Source organism: Haemorhous mexicanus, chromosome 28 (genome assembly GCF_027477595.1).
Source record: "Haemorhous mexicanus isolate bHaeMex1 chromosome 28, bHaeMex1.pri, whole genome shotgun sequence".
Classification (NCBI taxonomy): domain Eukaryota; kingdom Metazoa; phylum Chordata; class Aves; order Passeriformes; family Fringillidae; genus Haemorhous; species Haemorhous mexicanus.
The window spans coordinates 1856181-1874379 of record NC_082368.1 but is presented as its reverse complement, the minus strand read 5'-3'; the positions used below and the strand labels follow the sequence as shown (position 1 = coordinate 1874379).

At 66.3% G+C, this 18199-nt stretch overlaps 1 protein-coding gene across 1 annotated transcript; it reads left to right on the top strand.

The window, feature by feature from the left end:
- The first annotated feature begins 391 nt into the window (after positions 1-391).
- On the top strand, positions 392-10597 carry ADAM11 (ADAM metallopeptidase domain 11). The gene is made up of 26 exons (XM_059869326.1): positions 392-529; positions 1808-2001; positions 3330-3406; positions 3762-3828; positions 4254-4339; positions 4418-4484; positions 4625-4673; positions 4770-4837; positions 5119-5193; positions 5282-5353; positions 5855-6021; positions 6098-6182; positions 6260-6350; positions 6453-6504; positions 6678-6777; positions 7055-7126; positions 7209-7301; positions 7424-7504; positions 7585-7635; positions 8503-8566; positions 8635-8734; positions 8810-8929; positions 9007-9175; positions 9252-9366; positions 9828-9918; positions 10361-10597. Exons 1-26 carry the CDS (start codon positions 472-474, stop codon positions 10404-10406), a joined length of 2310 nt encoding a protein of 769 aa, XP_059725309.1. The 5' UTR covers positions 392-471; the 3' UTR covers positions 10407-10597.
- Positions 10598-18199: the final 7602 nt, after the last annotated feature.

The window sequence follows — 18199 nt, the reverse complement described above, 5'->3', positions numbered from 1 at the left end:
CCACTCCGGTCCCTGCTGGTGCGGGGTGCCCAGTGCCGGCCCGGGGCTCCGGTACCATTCCGGGGGGTGATGGCACCGGCAGCTCCGGTACCATTCCGGGGGGTGATGGCACCGGCAGCTCCGGTACCAGCCGGGGGTGCTGCCGGCCGGGGGGTGATGCCAGCGGGGCTCCGGTGCTGCAGTGCCGCGGGTGCCAGCGGCGCTGCGGCAGCCGGGGCGGGGAGGGTGGAAGGGGCCGGTACCGGGGGCGGCGGGGCCGGGCGGGGCGGGGCGGGCTCGGGGCGGCGCTGCCGGTGCCGCTGCCGGCGCTGCCGGTGCCGGTGCCGGTCCGGTCCGGCGGGCCCGGGGCCACGTGCGGGCGGGGCGGGGGCGGCGCTGCCGGCCCGGCCCGGGGCGGGGGGGCCGGACGGGACGGTGACGGTCCCCGGCGCGGCGGGCCCGGCGCGGCCGCTGGCGGAGCATGAGGGAGCCATGAGCCCGCTGCGGGGGTGGCTGCTGGCCGCGCTGCTCTCGCTCGCCCCGCGGGCAGGTAGGTCCAGACCCGCTCCGACATCGCCCCGGTACCGGCCCCGGTACCGGCCGCGCATCGCGCCCGCCGCGCTCCCGGCCCCGCTCCCGGCCCCGCATCGCCCCGCTCCGCTCCCGGCCCCGCCGCCGCCGCTGCGGCTTTTTCGCTGCATCGACACATTTTTCCGCAGCGCCGCCCCGCAGAGCCCCGGGAGGGGCCGGGCCCTCGATCCCCCCGCACCTGCCCGGCCCCGGCCCCGCAGCCCCGGCTCCGCACCTGCCCCGGCCCCGCAGCGGCCCCGCAACCCCGCGTCCCCTCCCCGGCTCCGGCCCCGCACCTGCTGCGGCCCCGCGCCCTCCACCGCGCTGTCCCCGCGGCGGCCCCGCCGTGCTCCCTCTCCGGAGGTGGCCGCACAGCAGCCCCCCGTGTCCCCTCCAGGATGTGTCCCCATCTCGGATCCCCCGTTCCCTGCATGCCCCATAAATGTCCTCATAGCAGCCCTCCAGGTCCCCTTGGGATGTGTCCCCATAGCGGCCACGCACTGTGTCCCCTGGCTGTCACCTCCAAAGGTGTCCCTGCACCATTCCTTCTGTCCCCTCGTTGTCCTCTCTAGGGGGATGTCCTTATACCAGTCTTCCATCTCCCATTCGGTGGGCCCATCCCGGCCCTCTCTGTCCCCTGGGTGTCCCCTCTGAGATGTGTCCCCATTCCAGCCCCCCCTTTTCCCTGCATGCTCCCTCCCCGATATGCTGACCCCACCCCAACCTTTCCTCCAGGTGTGCTGGCATTTCTGAGCCCCCTCTCCCCTGCATGCCCCCTTCTGGGATGCATCACTTTATCAGCTACCCATGTCCCCTGTGTGTCCCCTCCAGGACATGCCACTGTATCTGAGACCTCCTGAACTTCCCCACCCAGCTGTGTTCCTCTCCTGGCCATCCCCATCCCCTGGGCACCCCTCCCAGCCCGTTCTGCCTGGCTGTCCTCTCCTGGGCACACCGGGGTACCTGAATGCTCCCCAGCTGTGCACCCTGGGACAGTCCCTGTTCCCACTCTCCATGTTCCCTGGGCATCCCATCCAGGACAGGAGTGTCCCCTTCTTGGGCCACCCCCTGGGCACATTCACCAACTCCGTCCCCTCCTGTTCCCACCCCTGCATGTTGCCATCTCTCTGTCCCTCCTCTTCCCCAGCCCTCCACGTCCCCTTGTCCCCAGGCCCCTGTGTCTCTGTCCCTTCTCCTCCCCAGGTGCCGTCCCCCCAGCCCTCCCAGGGTGGCCGTGACCCTGTCCCCTCTCCCGCAGGTCCTGCCACGCAGGCCGGAGCGCTGCCGCGGAGGCTCCCGCGGGCCGCATGGCAGGAAGGGCGGGTGCTCTCCCAAATCACCCACCCCAGCAGGCTGGTGGGGCAGAGCTCGGGCGGAGAAGTCCCAAAGCATCAGTTGGACACCAGGGTCAGGCATGAGCCCGGAGGAGGAGGAGGAGGAGGCGGAGGACCTGTAAGTGACCGACAGCCCCCACGCCCTTTCCGGGGTCCCTGGCAGGTGCCAGCTCCAGGTCCCCAGGCAGCCGCCGTCGCTGGCCCAGCCACACCCCAGCGTGTGCGTGGGTACCGGCATCCCGAACCGGAGCCCTGGTGCCCCCAGGGACCATCCCGCTGCCGTGCTCCCCGGAGGGACACGGACTTGTGCCGCAAAATCCCATTAAATCTGGGAACCGGCGGCGCGCGGGTGTTGGGAGAGATGAAACGGGAGCGGGCAGGTGGCGAGCACAGGAACAGACTCCTGGGTCCGGCAAGGACGGACTTAGGACCCCAGGTCCCACCCGGTGCCGTTCCCCAGCCCAGCACAGGCCCGGGCAGTGCCCCCCCCCCCCCCCCCCATCGCTGCCTGTCCCTGCGTTTCGGGGAGCAGCACACGCGCCCCATCCGGCACGGGGGAGTTGCGGTGTTGGCAGCCGCGGAGGCCGGCGCCTATCGATCCCCGTGCGCGCCGGATAAAGGCGAGATGAGGAGCTGCTCTCGCCGCAGAGGTGATTTACACCCGGCTTCGAGTGAAACCGCCGGACGCCGGGAAGCGCCGGCAGCCGCCGCGCTGGCGGGGGGCCAGGGAGGTGTTAACCCGGGGTGCCGCGGCGGGAGGAGCAGCGGAGCTCCGGGGGAGCTCGGGGCTGGCTCCCGGCGGCAGAGCCCTCTCCGGCAGTGCTGCCGGCCCCCCGGGATGCGGTCGGGGCCCGGGACATCCCTCCCCTGAGATGACAGACGGCTCCTCATCCCCGTGTCCTCATCCCGAGCTGCGCCGGGTTCCCAGCAAGGGGATGGGGCACGCCAGGATGGGTTTGGCTTTTCTGCCCTTTCCCCGCGTGAAGCACGGAGGGAGCCGCAGCCGGTGTCGGGCTCTCACCGGTGCGCCGAGTTTGCCGGGTCTGAGGCCGCGCCGCAGCGCTCGGCTCCCGCTGCCGGCGGCAGGAATCAGGAATTAGGAATTAGGTCAGGAGCGGCGGCGCCGCAGGGCGGGAGGAGCGGCGGCTTGGCTGCCGCGGCCGGGCTGGGCCTAACGCCGGGGGACCCTCCGGGACCCCCACCCCAGCACGGCAACCGCGGAGGGGGCGGTGGGAAGCAGGTGCCATCCCAGTGCTCCAGGTTGATGGGTTAAAAAAAACAAAAACAAAAACAAAAAAAAAAAAAAAAAACCGGGATTTGTAATCCTGAATACTTTGGTTTTAAAAAAATGTGCATCTTCACAGGCTGTGTATTTGGGTTGGGGTTTTAATGATTATTTTAGTTATGAATTTTTCTGGGGGGCTGACTGCTCTGGCTGTCCTGCAGGGGCTGCACCTGGCACAGGTGAGCTTCATGGTGCGTGCCTTCGGCTCAGCCTTCACCCTCGATCTCCGCCTGAACCAGTGAGTGACCCGGGAGTCCTGGCAGGGGAGCCAGCACCAACCAGGGGCTGCTGCTGCCCCCCGGGCGGAGAGGAGGATCTGGGGGTGCCCGGATGGGGGAGCTGCGCAGAGCCATCCCAGCACTGCTGGCTCAGCCGGGGGTGGAGCAGAGGGGACAGGGACCCATGGGACGCCAGCGCCCTCCCAAACTGGGGGAGTCCCGTGCTGGGGTGGTACCTTGTATATGGATGGTGGGGGGTCTCCCACACCGGGGTGGCGCCCTGCACGGGGATCGCTGCTGTCGTCTCCCTCTTCCTCCTCTTCCCCCTCTTCCTCCCCACCCCACGGCCTCTTACCCCCCACCTGCTCCCGGCAGCCACCTCCTCGCCTCCCACTACGTGGAGCGGCACGTCGGCGCGGGCAGCAACGGCAGCCACAGCACGGTAAGATGTGTGCCACGCTGTGCCAAGCCACGCTGTGCCAAACCACGCTGTGCCAAACCACACTGTGCTGTGCTGTGCCAAACTACACCATGCTGTGTAAAACGTGCTGTGCCATGCTGTGCCAGTGCAGGGGTTGTGGTGGCCAGTTCATAAATCCCACAAAAACCCAGAAAGGGTCGCCAGCAACTCATTATCCCTTCCACCCACCCCCGGGTGCCCCTGGGTGCCCCTGGGTGCCCAGCCCTGACTGGCGGGGTGCTGCCATGGTGCTGGGATCTCCTTGAGCGGGACATCCTGGGTGCTGTGGGCACCACGCACACCCTGAGGGTGCCTGGCAGTGAACCCCAGAGCCCTGAGCCCGGGGCGGCCCTGGGGGTGCGGGGCAGGGCCGGACCCGAGGCTCAGCGCCCGTCCCCGCTCCGCAGGGCGCGGGGGAGCACTGCTACTACCAGGGCCGGATCCGGGGGCAGCCCCGCTCCTTCGCCGCTCTATCCAGCTGCCAGGGTCTGCGGTGAGTATCCCCAGGGCCGGCAGGGGGGCCGGGAGGCTGCACCCCTCTGCACCCCGACACGCCCCCCTCTGTTTGCAGCGGGGTCTTCTCGGACGGCCGAGCCACGTACCTGATCGAGCCCCAGGCGGGCGCCGAGAGCGGGCAGGTGAGCGGTGCCGCCTCCAGGTGCCTGCCCGAGTGCCCCAAGGCGGGTCTGCCTGTGGCTTGGGGACAGCCTTGGGGACACGGGGAAGTGGCAGTCCTCCTCTCCCACGCATGGCCGTGACACACCTCTCCTCGTGGCAGGGTCTTCGACCGCACATCGTGCAGCGCATCCCCAGCTGCCCCCGACTGGGTGAGCCTTCTCACAAAGCTGTCTCTGGGGATTTGCGGCGGTCACCTCGGTGGCCCTGTGTCCTGGTGTGTCACCAGCTCTGTCCCTTCCCTTCAGGCTGCCTCTTCCCTGCGCTGAGTCAGCGTGTCCCGGGTGGGATTCCAAAGCTGCGGCGGCGGCGGCAGGTCAGTGGGGACAACGGGTTACACAGGGGACAGAGGACAGGGGCAGGGGACAAGTGTGCTGGACCCTGGCTGATCTCTGCCCATTGGCTGCGGGTGCAGCCAGGCTCCTTCATGGGTGTTTGCAGGGTGCTGCTCCTGCCTGGGCTCAGGGGGAACACTGTGGGGGCTGCATCCCAACCACCCCGTGGCTCTGCCCGCTCCCCGCATCCCAAACATCCCCGGAGGGCTCGGGAGCCCCATCCGGGAGCCGGTGCCAGCTCAGCCGCGGGTTCCCCCTGCAGGTCCGCCGAGCCCAGCACACGGTGCACAGCGAGACCAAGTACATCGAGCTGGCCGTGGTGAACGACCATCATCTGGTGAGAGGGGGGTTCCCGGCGCTGGCGGGGGCGGCGAGGGGTCGGTCTGCCCGCCCCCCAAAACCCACCTGGCCCTGGTGTGCCCCAGTTCCTGCAGCTCCGCAAGTCCGTGGTTCTCACCAGCAACTTCGCCAAGTCCGTGGTCAACCTGGCTGACATGGTGAGGGGGGTCCCTGGAAGGAATTTGTCCCTGGGGGGGTTGTCCCTGGGAGGACAATCCCCGGCATCTGAAGGGTTTATCCCTTGGGGGCTTCACTACCCTTCATCCCCAGTGGGTTTATTCCTGGGTTTATCCCCCACCCTGGTGGGTTTGTCCCTGGCGGGGGGGTATCCTTGAGGGGACTGTTCCCAGGAGCTGGTAGATTTGTTCCCAGGGAGTTTGTCCTTAGTTCCTGCTGGTTTATCCTGGGAGGTTGATCCTCAGCACCTGCTGGGTTGGTCCCTTGGGAGTTTGGCCCCAGGGAATTTGTCCCACTCTTGTTTTTTCTTTGGCACCTGGTGGGTTTGTCCCACAGGGGTCCTTTGTCCCTCGGGAATTGCCCCTGGTGACAGGTGTGTGTGCCCAGCTCCTGAAGTTGTCGACAGGGGTTTATCCCCAGGAGCTGCTGGGTTTGTCCCTGGGAGGGGTCACGTCCCCAGCACGGTCCCTTTGTCCCCACAGATCTACAAGGAGCAGCTCAACACCCGCATCGTGCTGGTGGCCATGGAGACGTGGGCGGCCGAGGACCGGATCCGGATGGGGCAAGACTCCCTGGAGACCCTGAACGAGTTTGTGAAGTACCGGCGGGAGGGGCTGGCAGAGCACAGCGACACCGTCCACCTCTTCTCGTGAGCGCTGTGGCCACGTGTTCCCCCCCAGGGCCGGGGACAGCGTCCCTCGTCCCCACCATCCTCTTCCTCGCAGGGGTCGGACGTTTCAGAGCAGCCGCAGCGGCACCGCCTTTGTCGGGGGCATCTGCTCCCCTGCCCGCGCCGGCGGCGTCAACGAGGTGGGTGCGACCCCCGCCAGGGGGGCCGGGGACAGGGACGGAGGTCCCCGCGGTGACACCGCCTCCCTCCCGCGCAGTACGGCAACGTGGCGGCCATGGCGGTGACACTGGCACAGACCCTGGGGCAGAACGTGGGCATGATGTGGAACAAGCACCGCACGGCTGCAGGTACCGCCTCCCGCGGGGCCACGGGGACCGTGGGGACACGCCGCAGTGCCACCGGGCTGGCGGCGGGACATTCTGCAGCCCAGCGCTCTCCTCTCCTCGCAGGGGACTGCCGCTGTCCGGACTCGTGGCTGGGCTGTATCATGGAGGACACAGGGTGGGTGCCCGCTCGGGGTGGCACTGTCACATCCCCTGTCACATCCCCTGCCGCACCTCGCGTCACCGCTGCCGGCGGGGACACCGCCGAGCTCCTGCCCGGGTTGGTGTGTCCGGCAGTGCCCCCGGGCAGGGTGTGGCGGTGTGACAGTGACAGTGACCCCCACCCCACAGGTACTACCTCCCGCGGAAGTTCTCCCGCTGCAGCATCGATGAGTACAACCAGTTCCTGCAGGACGGCGGCGGCAGCTGCCTCTTCAACAAGCCCCTGAAGGTAACGTCCCCCCCCGGCCCTCTGGGGGTCACAGTGGGGACCGATGCTCTGGGAGCGGCTCCCGGGGTCCCTCGAGGTGTCCCCAGCCCCTGCCACAGCCAAGGCACTGCTGCAGAGCTCCCAGAGCGGGGGAACCTCGTGCCTGGCAGCAGTTTGGGGGAGCTGCCATTCCCCGGGGATGCGATGCCCTTTTCGGGGGACTCATGGCAGCGGCTGGCTCGGGGTCCCCAGCAGCTCCTGTGTGTCTGTATGTCCTGTCCCCCCTCGGTCCCGGCAGCTCCTGGACCCCCCGGAGTGCGGCAATGGCTTCGTGGAGGCGGGCGAGGAGTGCGACTGCGGCTCGCTGGCGGTGAGCAGGGTCAGGGGCTGCTCCCCCCGCTCTGGGGGGCTGCAGGGCTGCCGGGGGCTGATCCCGGCTGCTGTCCTGGCAGGAGTGTGCGAGGAGCGGGGGAAACTGCTGCAAGAAATGCACCCTGACCCACGACGCCATGTGCAGCGATGGGCTCTGCTGCAAGGGCTGCAAGGTGCGGGGCTGGGAGCATCCGGGGGCTCGGGGGGTGGGGGGGGTGGGGGGTGCCAGGGTCCGGATGTGGACTCAGTGGGGTCCTGTCCCGTCCCTGCTGAGCTGGGTTTGTGCCCCGGGCAGTATGAGCCACGTGGAGTGTCCTGCCGGGAGGCTGTGAACGAGTGTGACATCCCCGAGACCTGCACCGGGGACTCCAGCCAGGTGAGTGGGGCCACGGGACACGGTGGGACACATCGTGGGGCCTTGTGCCATCACCCAGCCTCTTCTCCACGTCCCCACAGTGTCCCCCCAACCTCCACAAGCTGGATGGATACTTCTGTGAGAACGAGCAGGTGAGTTCAGCCCAGGGCTGGGCACATCCCCACAGGCTCCAGCATCGGGGCTTGTGCATGTTAGAAGTGCATTTGGGACCGTCCAATGTCCCACTGGACAGGGCTTGGAGAAGCCTGGCCTGGTGGGAGCTGTCCCTGCCCATGGCAGAGGATGGGACTGGATGGCCTTTAAGGTCCCTTCCAACCCAAACCAGTTTTGTGACTTTTTGTCAGCAATCACAGCCACAGCTGATCCACGCACACACACTTGGGTGTGTTTTGGGGTTTTGGGGGTCCTGAGCCCCTGGGTGTGGGTTTTGGGGTCCTGCTGTCCCCTGACTGTGCACACATGTGGCTTCTGATCCCTGCACCACATGAGCTGGGGCAGTGCTCCTGGGACCAGGCATGGGGGGGATGGGGGGCTCACTGTCGCTGCAGCACCTCCCTGCAGGGCATGCATGTGAGCCTCTCTCCAGCCTCGTCACCCCTCCCCAATCCCCTGGCCACTCTCCCATCCCTGAGCCCCCTCCAGGACCCGTGACCCCTCTTCAGCCCCTGAGTCTCCCCCAGCCCTGACCCCTCTCCAGCCCCAGAGCCTCCTCCAGCCCTGACCCCCCCTCCAGCCCCTGACCCCTCTCCTGTCCCCTGAACCTCCTCCAGGACCCCTGGATCCTCTCCAGCCCCTGAGTCTCCCCCAGCCCTGACCCCTCTCCAGCCCCAGAGCCTCCTCCAGCCCTGACCTCCCTCCAGCCCCTGACCCCTCTCCAGCCCCTGAACCTCCTCCAGGACCTCTGACCCCTCTCCAGCCCCTGAACCTCCTCCAAGACCCCTGGTTCCTCTCCAGCCCCTGAGTCTCGCCCTGCCCTGACCCCTGTCCCCTCCCCGCAGGGACGATGCTACGGCGGGCGCTGCAAAACCCGGGACCGTCAGTGCAACGCGCTGTGGGGCCGCAGTGAGTGTTGGCCGGGGGCGGGAGGGGACGCAGGGGGTGACAAGCAGGTGACACTCGCTCTCTGCCAGGCTCGGCCGAGCGCTTCTGCTACGAGAAGCTGAACGTGGAGGGGACGGAGCGAGGGAACTGCGGGCGCGAGGGCCTGGGCTGGCTGCAGTGCAACAAGCAGTGAGTGACCCCTGTCCCCGCGCCACCCCTCCCGGTGCCACCTGCCGTCCTGGTGACACCACCGCTGCCTTGAAGGGACGTCCTCTGCGGCTTCCTCCTGTGCGCCAACATCTCGGGCTCGCCGCGGCTGGGGGAGCTCAGCGGGGAGATCGCCACCACCACCTTCTACCACCAGAACCGCTACGTGGACTGCAGGTACCGCCACCGCGGGCACCGGCACGGCTGCGGCTCCCCGGGGTGCCGGTGTCACCCGGGTGGCTGTCCTGGCACAGGGGCGGCCACGTGCAGCTGGTGGATGGCTCGGACCTGAGCTACGTGGAGGACGGGACGCCCTGCGGGCCCGGAATGCTCTGTCTCGACCGCAAATGCCTTCCAGCCACCGCCTTTAACTTCAGCTCCTGCCCCGGCAGCTGGGACGGGAAGATCTGCTTCGACCACGGGGTGAGGGGCGCTCCGGGGACAGGGAGACACCCGGGGGGGTGTCACGGTGGCGGGGGGTGACGCCGTCCTCTCACAGGTGTGCAGCAACGAGGGGAAGTGCATCTGCCGAGCGGAGTGGACGGGCAAGGACTGCAGCGTCTACGACCCCATCCCGGAGCCGAAGCCGACGGGGGAGATGGAGCGATACAAGGGTCCGTGTGCCCGCGGGGACAAGGCTCCCTGCTGTCCCCAGGCCAAACGGCCTGGGCTGTCCCGCTCTGTCCCCAGCCACACCGCGGCTCCAGAGTGTCCCCCCCCCCGCTGCCGCAGCTCAGCTGGGCATGGCCGGGTTTGCCCCCCCCCCCAGGTCCCCACAGCTCTGGGCCATGCCTGGGGCTGTGTCCCCATGTCCCTGCATCCCGTCCCCACTGAGGTGGGTCCCTGTGCTGGGTTTGCCTCCCTCCCGGGTCTCCACAGCACTGGGACTGCCCTGGGGCTGTGTCCTGGTGTCCCCCTGTCCCCTCCCCACTGACGTGTTCCCTGTGGCTGGGTTTGTCCCCTTCCCGACTCCCCATGGCATTGGAGCATCCCTGGGGCTATGTCCCCATGCGCCCATGTCCCCTTCCCACTGACGTGTGACCCTGTCCCCTCCTCCCTGTCCCGTCTGTCACAGGTCCCAGTGGCACCAATATCATTATCGGCTCCATCGCGGGGGCCGTGCTGGTGGCTGCCATCGTCCTAGGGGGGACAGGCTGGGGATTTAAGTAAGCAGCCACCGCATGGCTCGTCCCCTCTGCTGCTGTCACCGGCCACGTCCCCTCTGCACAGCGTCACCGCGCCAGGGCCAGGCCGTGCCCTGCCGGGACACTGCCAATCCCCCCGGCTGGGCATCCCCGCGGTGTGGCCTCTGGTCCCCTGCCCCTGCCTGGTCCCCTGCCCCTGCCTGGTTCCTTGTCCCAGCCCCTGCCTGTCCCCCGGCCCTGCCTGCCCTGCCTGCATGTGCCATTGGAGTGTCACTGTCACCCGGAGCCCGTGGCCGTCCCCAAGCATGGGGTGCTGGGGCGGGGCCCCCCGTGTGTGGCACCGGGACACTGCTGCTGCCTGTGGGACCGGGGACACTGGGGTGGGGGCACGCACCAGGCGGGACAGTGGGGACACGGGGGTGGCACTAACGCTCCTCTCCTCTCCCCCTGCCACCCCCCCAAGGAACATCCGCCGAGGAAGGTACGACCCGGCGCAGCAGGGAGTGTAACCGTGTCCCCCCCATCGTCTCGTCACCGTCCCTGGTCCCTGTCACCGTCACCGTCACCGTCCGGCAGCCTGACGGCGTGGGAGCCCCCGGGCCCGTCTGTCCGTGTGCTGTGTGTCCGGCCGTGCTGTCTCCATCTCTGTGCCCCCACGGCTGGAGGGGAGCAGCGCTGGGGGGGCCTGGCAGCAGCCCCCCCCGGTGCTGGCTCATTTCAGCTCAGTGTCCCCCCGTGTGTCACCCCCCTGTCACAGCCCCCCACTAAACGCTCCCCACTTCTGTGTTGCAGGTCCGGGGGGGCCTGAGCGGGGCCGCTCTGCCCCACCCCCCCAGCGCCTCATTAACAGCGATTAAATGGGGCGGCGCTGCCGAGGCTCCGGCCGAGGAGGAGAGCTGGGGGGGGCACCCGGGACGGCCCCCGGCCCCCCCCGCACCGCCACGAATGTACGGGGACCCCCGGCCCCCCCGGCAGGCGGCACGGGAGCAATGAATGTACGCGCGGGGCCAGCGGGACCCCCGGCCACATCCCCCCTGCCCTCCAGCAGCATCTTCCAGCCAGGGCCCTGGCACCCCAAAAGGCAAGCCAGTGTCCCCAGGACGAGGCCAGTGTCCCCAGGACGAGGCCAGTAACACCCAGGACGAGGCCAGTAACACCCAGGACGAGGCCAGTAACACCCAGGACCAGGCCAGTGCCCATCCCCAGTTCAGGGCCTGGAGTTGTTCCCCCCTGCCCGGGGTCCAGGCTGGGTCCCACGGGCACCAAGTCCTGCACCCCAGATGTGCCTCCCCGCCCCCCAAAGCAGCTCAGCAGCCCCCACGTGGGGTTTGTCCCCTCATATTCTCCCCCCATCCCCCAAGCCGTGGGACCCTGAAGTCCCCAGTGGTGGGACAGGCACCCACGGGTGACAGCTCTCCCTCAAGGCTTCCCCCTCTTCCCCAGGTCAGACAGGTGAACCCCAAGCTGGTGACACGAGGGTTGGGGGGGACAGAAGGGCCCCCCGGGGGGCCAGGGTACAGGGTGAGCCCTGGGCTGGGGACACAGGGCAGCTTGCTGGGTGGCACTTGTCACCCCAGCCCCAGGGCAGGCTTGTGGCCCCCCAGGCTGGCTGTCCTCCACCCATGGCAGGTCGGGGGAAGGCATCACCCTCTCCCAGTGGCACTTGGCACATGTCACCCTGCATGGGGTGGCTCTGCAGAGCCACCCAAAGCACAGCACCACAGAGCACTGAGGGCCACACTGGTCCCTTTAACCACTGGTGACACTCAGCATGGAGGGGACATCCCTGGTGACACTTAGTGACACAACCCAATGTGTGTGTGTATGTGTGGGGACACTCCTGGGGACACCCAGCACAGGGACAATGGGGGATGGTACCCACGGTCCACAGCAGTGTGGGGGTGTCCCCTCCGTGTCCCCTCCTTGCCCAGTGTCCCTGCCACCTCTGGGTCCCTTTGCCATGGAGACAGAGAATGACCAAGGATGTCCCCAAGCCCAGCCATGGCGAAAGTTTGGTGGCTCCCAGCCTGGTGTGACACCCCACTGGACAGCCACGGGTGCCGTGGCTGTGGTGGCACCCCAGGGGACAGGGTGGGAGGTGACAGCAGGACCGGGGTGCCTGGACATCCCCTGGCTGGGATCTGGTGGTGGCTTCTTGTGTGACATGTCAGCTCTGGGCTGGGACACCTGGGGACCTGGGACCACCGCGAGCATCAGGGGTCTGGGATCAACCCCCGTCTCTATCACTGTCACCAGAGTGTCCCCACAGCTGCCACAACCACAGTGCCGGGGGCCTCCCTGCGGCGAGGGGACACCCCCGGTTCTGAGCAAGAAGCCACTGTTGTCACTGGGTTTGGGGACATTTTTATATATATATATATATATATATATATATATATAAATATATATAAATACTGGGATTTTTCTTAATGATTTTAACGCTATCAGGGCGGGTGGGCTCGCGGCGGGCGCGGGGGGAGGACCCGGTGCTTCCAGAGCCAAGAGAGCAAAGCCCCCCGGCCTCCGCTGCTGCCTCGGGCCCGGCCCGGGGACGGGCACGGCGGGGCCCTCGGCCGCCCCCCGCACCGCCGCCACCCCGCACCGCCTGCTCCGCTCCCGGCGGGGCCCCGCGCCCCCCGGCCCCGCTTTGCACGCGCTGGGAGCCGCCGCCGGAGCCGCCGCTCCGAGCTCGGCCCTGGCTCCGGCCTCGGCCAACTCCTGCAATGTCGCAGAATTTATTTACAATAAAGATTTGGAAAAGGATAGGGCTCCGCTTCTCAGCCGCGCGGGGAGCGGGGGACGGCGCCAGGAGGGCGGGAGGGTGCCGCACTCATTCATCTGTGAGGATGCTCCGGTCCTTGGATCCCTCCAGCTCATCCCACTGATGTCCCCAATGTCCCACGTTCCACCCTGGCCTGTTCCCCACGATTGGCACGCTGAGTCAGGAGCCACACCCGGCATGGCTCCCAGCATGGAGAAGATGGCACCTGGTGAGTGTCACCCAGCTCCCTCCCTCCAGGCCTTTGCCTGGCTGGGGGCCCTGTCCCACCGTGGGGCACGTGGCTGCTCTTCGCCCCATCACAGGGATGCTCAGTCCCTCTGAAAGGACGCGGCTCCATCCCTATCCCACCATGGGGACACTGCTCCACCCCTGTCCCAGCACAGGACATTGCTCCATCCCAGGGACAGCACCCTCAGCTGATCGAGCACCCTGCAGTCCTGGCAGTAGGGGACTGGGGACAAGTCCCCAGCCCCGAGAGGGACCCACGAGGACGGAGCACGGCACCAGCCCGGGGCACGGCCGGGCTCCCGGCACTCCGGGCTGATCGCTCCGGGCACACCGGGCTGATCGCTCCCGGCACTCCGGGCTGATCGCTCCGGGCACACCGGGCTGATCGCTCCCGGCACTCCGGGCTGATCGCTCCGGGCACACCGGGCTGATCGCTCCCCTCACACCGGGCTGATCGCTCCCGGCACACCGGGCTGATCACTCCGGGCACTCCGGGCTGATCGCTCCGGGCACTCCGGGCTGATCGCTCCCCGCACACCGGGCTGATCGCTCCGGGCACTCCGGGCTGATCGCTCCCGGCACTCCGGGCTGATCGCTCCGGGCACACCGGGCTGATCGCTCCCCGCACACCGGGCTGATCGCTCCCCTCACACCGGGCTGATCGCTCCCCGCACACCGGGCTGATCGCTCCCCGCACTCCGGGCTGATCGCTCCGGGCACTCCGGGCTGATCGCTCCCCGCACACCGGGCTGATCGCTCCCGGCACTCCGGGCTGATCGCTCCGGGCACACCGGGCTGATGGCTCCGGGCACTCCGGGCTGATCGCTCCCCGCACACCGGGCTGATCGCTCCGGGCACACCGGGCTGATCGCTCCCCTCACACCGGGCTGATCGCTCCGGGCACACCGGGCTGATCGCTCCCCGCACTCCGGGCTGATCGCTCCCGGCACTCCGGGCTGATCGCTCCGGGCACTCCGGGCTGATCGCTCCCGGCACACCGGGCTGATCGCTCCCCGCACTCCGGGCTGATCGCTCCCGGCACACCGGGCTGATCGCTCCCGGCACACCGGGCTGATCGCTCCGGGCACACCGGGCTGATCGCTCCCCGCACTCCGGGCTGATCGCTCCCCGGCACTCCGCTCTCCTCGCACACCGACCAGGAGAGGGCTCTCCGAGCACGGCCCAAGGACGCGCAGGAGCCGCTCCGAGCTCTCCAGGACGCTGCAGGGCCACGCGTGTCCCCGCGGTGCCATCCCCGCGCATCCCTGCTTGGGGCCCTGCGCTGGTCAGGGGTCACCACACGAGCGTCACCGCCCTACGGGAGCCCTTCTCTGCCTGGGGGACAAAGGGCAGCATTCAGGACAATTCCTGCTGTGCCACCTCCCCCAGAGCCCCCAGAGCTCCCGGAGTGGGGCTGGCGGTGCCCCTCTCCCTGCAGAGCCCTGGAGGGACTCGCTCTGGTGTCCCCGGGGGTGGCAGGAGAACGCCCCGGCCCCAGCTCCCTGCAGGGACGAGCTGAGCTCCAGCCCAGGCTGCTGGGGGTGCCCGAGCACCTCAGGGTGCTGGGGGTGCCCGAGCACCTCGGGTGCTGCTCCCTCGGGAGGACACCCAGCCCCGGGCAGGGTCTCTGGCTCCAGCCCACCTTATTAAAGCCATCACCTTCAGCCTCTTGCTCTGCCCCTATGGTAGGACAGGGTGAGGGGTGAGGAAGGGGCTGAAGGCACCTCTAGTGACAGTGACCAGGGGGTGAGGGGGGTCTGCATCAGGACCTGCTGACCCCTGTGTCCTCCTGGCCAGGCCAAGGCTGGCAGCAAAGGAGCTGTTCCCCCCTGGGGTGGCTGCAGGGGCAGCTCTGCACCCCGTGGAGGGGGGGGTTTGGTGCAGTTTTGCTCCATCCACAGCGGAGCTGTGCCACAGCACAGAGTTATTTTGGGCTGGTGTCGAGATACCAGCGCGATGAGTGAGTCAGAAACATTCCAGATGCACTGGCTGCTTCTGAATCTTGAGTTATTCAAAATCTTCGGGTCAGGAGGGCAAAAAACAAGGAATTCAAGTGGGCCCAGCTGAGCCTGCTGCTCTGCAGGGTCACACAACACCCACAGCTCTTGATCAGGGCAGGGTTCCTCTGCCAGGGGCTGGGACACAAGGACACCACAACGTGTTGGATGTGCCTGGCAGAAGGGAGATGGTCCTTGGCCAACTGCCCAGGGCCACAAAAACTGCAGGAGGCAGCAGGTCTGGTGCCCAGAGACACCCAACACCCCAGGCTGCCCTTTCTCTGCATCTCAAACTTTCCTTTCCAGCTCCCCCCGTGGCTGCCCCAGGCACAGAGCATTCCTGCCTGTCCTCAAGCTCCTTCTTCCTCCTAATTCACTGCTTCTGTCAAGGACAGTTCCCGTGCTCAGCTTTGATCTCCACTCCTCACCCTCTGCTTTTACTGCACCTGCCAAAGGTCAACCCCAGCAGCCCATGGGGGAAGCCACAGTCTCCTGTTTCTGTGCTGAGAGCAGAGATCAGGGAATTGTTCAGCTGGAAAAGCCCTTTGGGACCTTTGAGTTCAACCACTCCCAGCACTGCCAAGGCCACCACTCACCCCTGTCCCCAGGTGCCACATCCACAGGTGTTTAAACACCCCAGGCACAGTGGCTCCACCAGTGCCCTGGGAAGGTGTGCCAGTGCCTGACACCTTTCCAAAAAGCAATTTTCCCAAGATCCAACCGAAACTTCCCCTGGCACAACCTGGGGTCATTTCCTCTTGCCCTGTCCCTGTTCCCTGGAGCAGAGCCCGATCCCCCTGGCTGTCCCCTCCTGGCAGGAGCTGTGCAGAGCCACAAGGTCCCCCCTGAGCCTCCTTTGCTCCAGGCTGAGCCCCCCCAGCTCCCTCAGCTTCTCCTCATCAGACTCCCGCTCAAGACCCTGAACTTGAGAAACAAAATCCAAGCAAATCCCTCATTATTAGTAAACCCAAAGCAAGAAGAAGCCAACGCCTCCCCCACGCTGTGTCTGTGCCATTGCATAATGGGAAACCCTCAAACCTAAAATATCCCAGCTCCTCTGGTTGTTGGAGCTCATGATTGACCATCTGGCTGCGATTTCCCAGCTCTGATCTAACGAGGCAGGAGCTGCTTTTGGGGTGAGCACAAGGACAAAAGGCCCCGAGGAGTCCCCAGGAAGGTGTGCTGGGCCAGGCTGGGGGTGCTGAGGGGCTCAGGCTGCTCCCCCATCACAGAGCTGGGAGGTTTGGGGCACCTCAGGAGCTCAGGACACAGCAGATGGTCAGGAAACACCTCTGCAGTGTGATGGGGAAATGTGACCCATGGGGGACATCCATGGATCCTTGGTTACCTCCCAGGTGAGGGAGGGAGCACCCCAAAAAGAGTTCACAGCCATGGCCCGATTTGCCATGCCAATAAAAGGAAATTCCGACCACAGAGCAGGACAATGGGATTGATTGCAGCTGAGAAACGCCCCCAGGGCTGGCACCTGCCTGGCACAGAGCTGGCCCCGGGCCACAGCACTCACACCTGGAGTAATGAGTGCTTCCTGCTCCAGGAATGAGCCTGGAACACAGCAGGGCTTCATCCAGCTGTGCCAGCTGTGCTCCTGAAAAACGGAGAGGAGAGGAGAGGAGAGGAGAGGAGAGGAGAGGAGAGGAGAGGAGAGGAGAGGAGAGGAGAGGAGAGGAGAGGAGAGGAGAGGAGAGGAGAGGAGAGGAGAGGAGAGGAGAGGAGAGGAGAGGAGAGGAGAGGAGAGGAGAGGAGAGGAGAGGAGAGGAGAGGAGAGGAGAGGAGAGGAGAGGAGAGGAGAGGAGAGAGGAGAGGAGAGGAGAGGAGAGGAGAGGAGAGGAGAGGAGAGACAGGCCACTCTGGCTCTCTCCCAGAGTCCCAGCACAGTGTGCCCTGTGATGGAGCATCTTCACTGAGCCTCTCTAAGTTGAGGCCTTTATTTGATACATGGAAAATTCAGGGAAATTGATGGGTTTGTCACCATGGAGAAGCTCAGCAGGAGGAGTATGCACACCTCAGGTGGAAGCAGATCCCAGCTCTGTCTCGCCCACGATGGGAATTTTGCTTTTTAGGCTCCAGATGGAAACAAGACACAAACCCAGGCACGGGGAAGAGGCCTTTTGGGGAAAGAGCTGACACTGCACAGGGCACTCCAGAAACACGGGGGGAAGGACAGAGTCAGCACCCAGGGGCCAAGGCTCTGCCAAGCACAGCACATCCCCAGAGGAGGTGGCTCCACCTCTGGGAGCACCAGGAGGAGCCAGGCAGGCTGGACTGGAATGGGTTAGGAAAGGTGACGAGAGCTTTAGCAAGGGCTGGTGGCAGCCTGGCAAACCCAACAGGTCGTGGTGACTGCAGTGACCTCCCCGGCTTCCCCTGCTGGTTGTGCTGCTGAGCCATTGGGGCTGACCAGAGAATTGCAGAAGATTAAGATCAAACCCACCTCACTCCAGGCCCCTGCAAAGGGCAGGAACACCTTCCACTGGCCCAGGCTGCTCAGAGCTCCATCCATTTGCAGAGATGGGGCAGCCAGAGCTTCTCTGGACAAGCTGTGCTGTACCTTACCACCCCAGTAATACAAATCTTCTTTCTTAAATTTAATCCAAATCCTTCTTCCTCCAATATAAACCCACCACCCCTTGTCCTGCCACAACAGGCACCACTGAAGAGTTTGTCCCCATCCTTATCCCCTGAAGTGCTGGAAGTCCTGTGACAACACACCCAGAGTTACCCAGTGCTCAAGGGATGTGCAGGGGGATTGTTCAGCTTTGAGGTAAAGATACCTGAGCTGAAAGCTCTGCTGACCCCTGACTCGATTTCTGCCAGCAGAGAGGACCCCTCAACAGCAGAGAATGACTCCAGCAGAAACTCGGGCTTCCCACAAAACAGACCCAGCTCCAATCCCAAATCACTTGAAGGATTCTTAGAGGTTTGAGGAGCTCAGGGTCGGGACCAGCCAGGGGCAGCTGCCCCAGGCCCAGCGTGGGAGCACCGGGATGGAGCATCCCTCTCCCAGAGCACTGAACATGGAGAGAAAGAGAAAAGGAAAGAGGAGCTGAGCCCGGGGTCAGCTCAGGGACTGAGGAGCCGGCAGGAACAGCCCCACGGCACCGGGGACAGCGGCGGGATCCATCGGGAATCCCACGGAGTTGCGCCGGGACAATGGGGAGGGAGCTCAGGGGTCAAAGCTCAGTCACAGCAGCTCTGCTCGAGCCCAGACGAGCGGGGAAGGGAAGGATTTTCACCAGCCAATGGCCCGGAAACAGGACTGAAGGCTTCGGTGTCC

Coding starts and splice junctions, on each gene's coding strand:
- ADAM11 (XM_059869326.1), top strand. CDS start 472: ATGAGCCCGCTGCGGGGGTGGCTGCTGGCCGCGCTGCTCTCGCTCGCC. Junction 4,838..5,118: donor AGCTGCGGCGGCGGCGGCAG/GTCAGTGGGGAC, acceptor TTCCCCCTGCAG/GTCCGCCGAGCCCAGCACAC. Junction 6,351..6,452: donor CAAGCACCGCACGGCTGCAG/GTACCGCCTCCC, acceptor CTCTCCTCGCAG/GGGACTGCCGCTGTCCGGAC.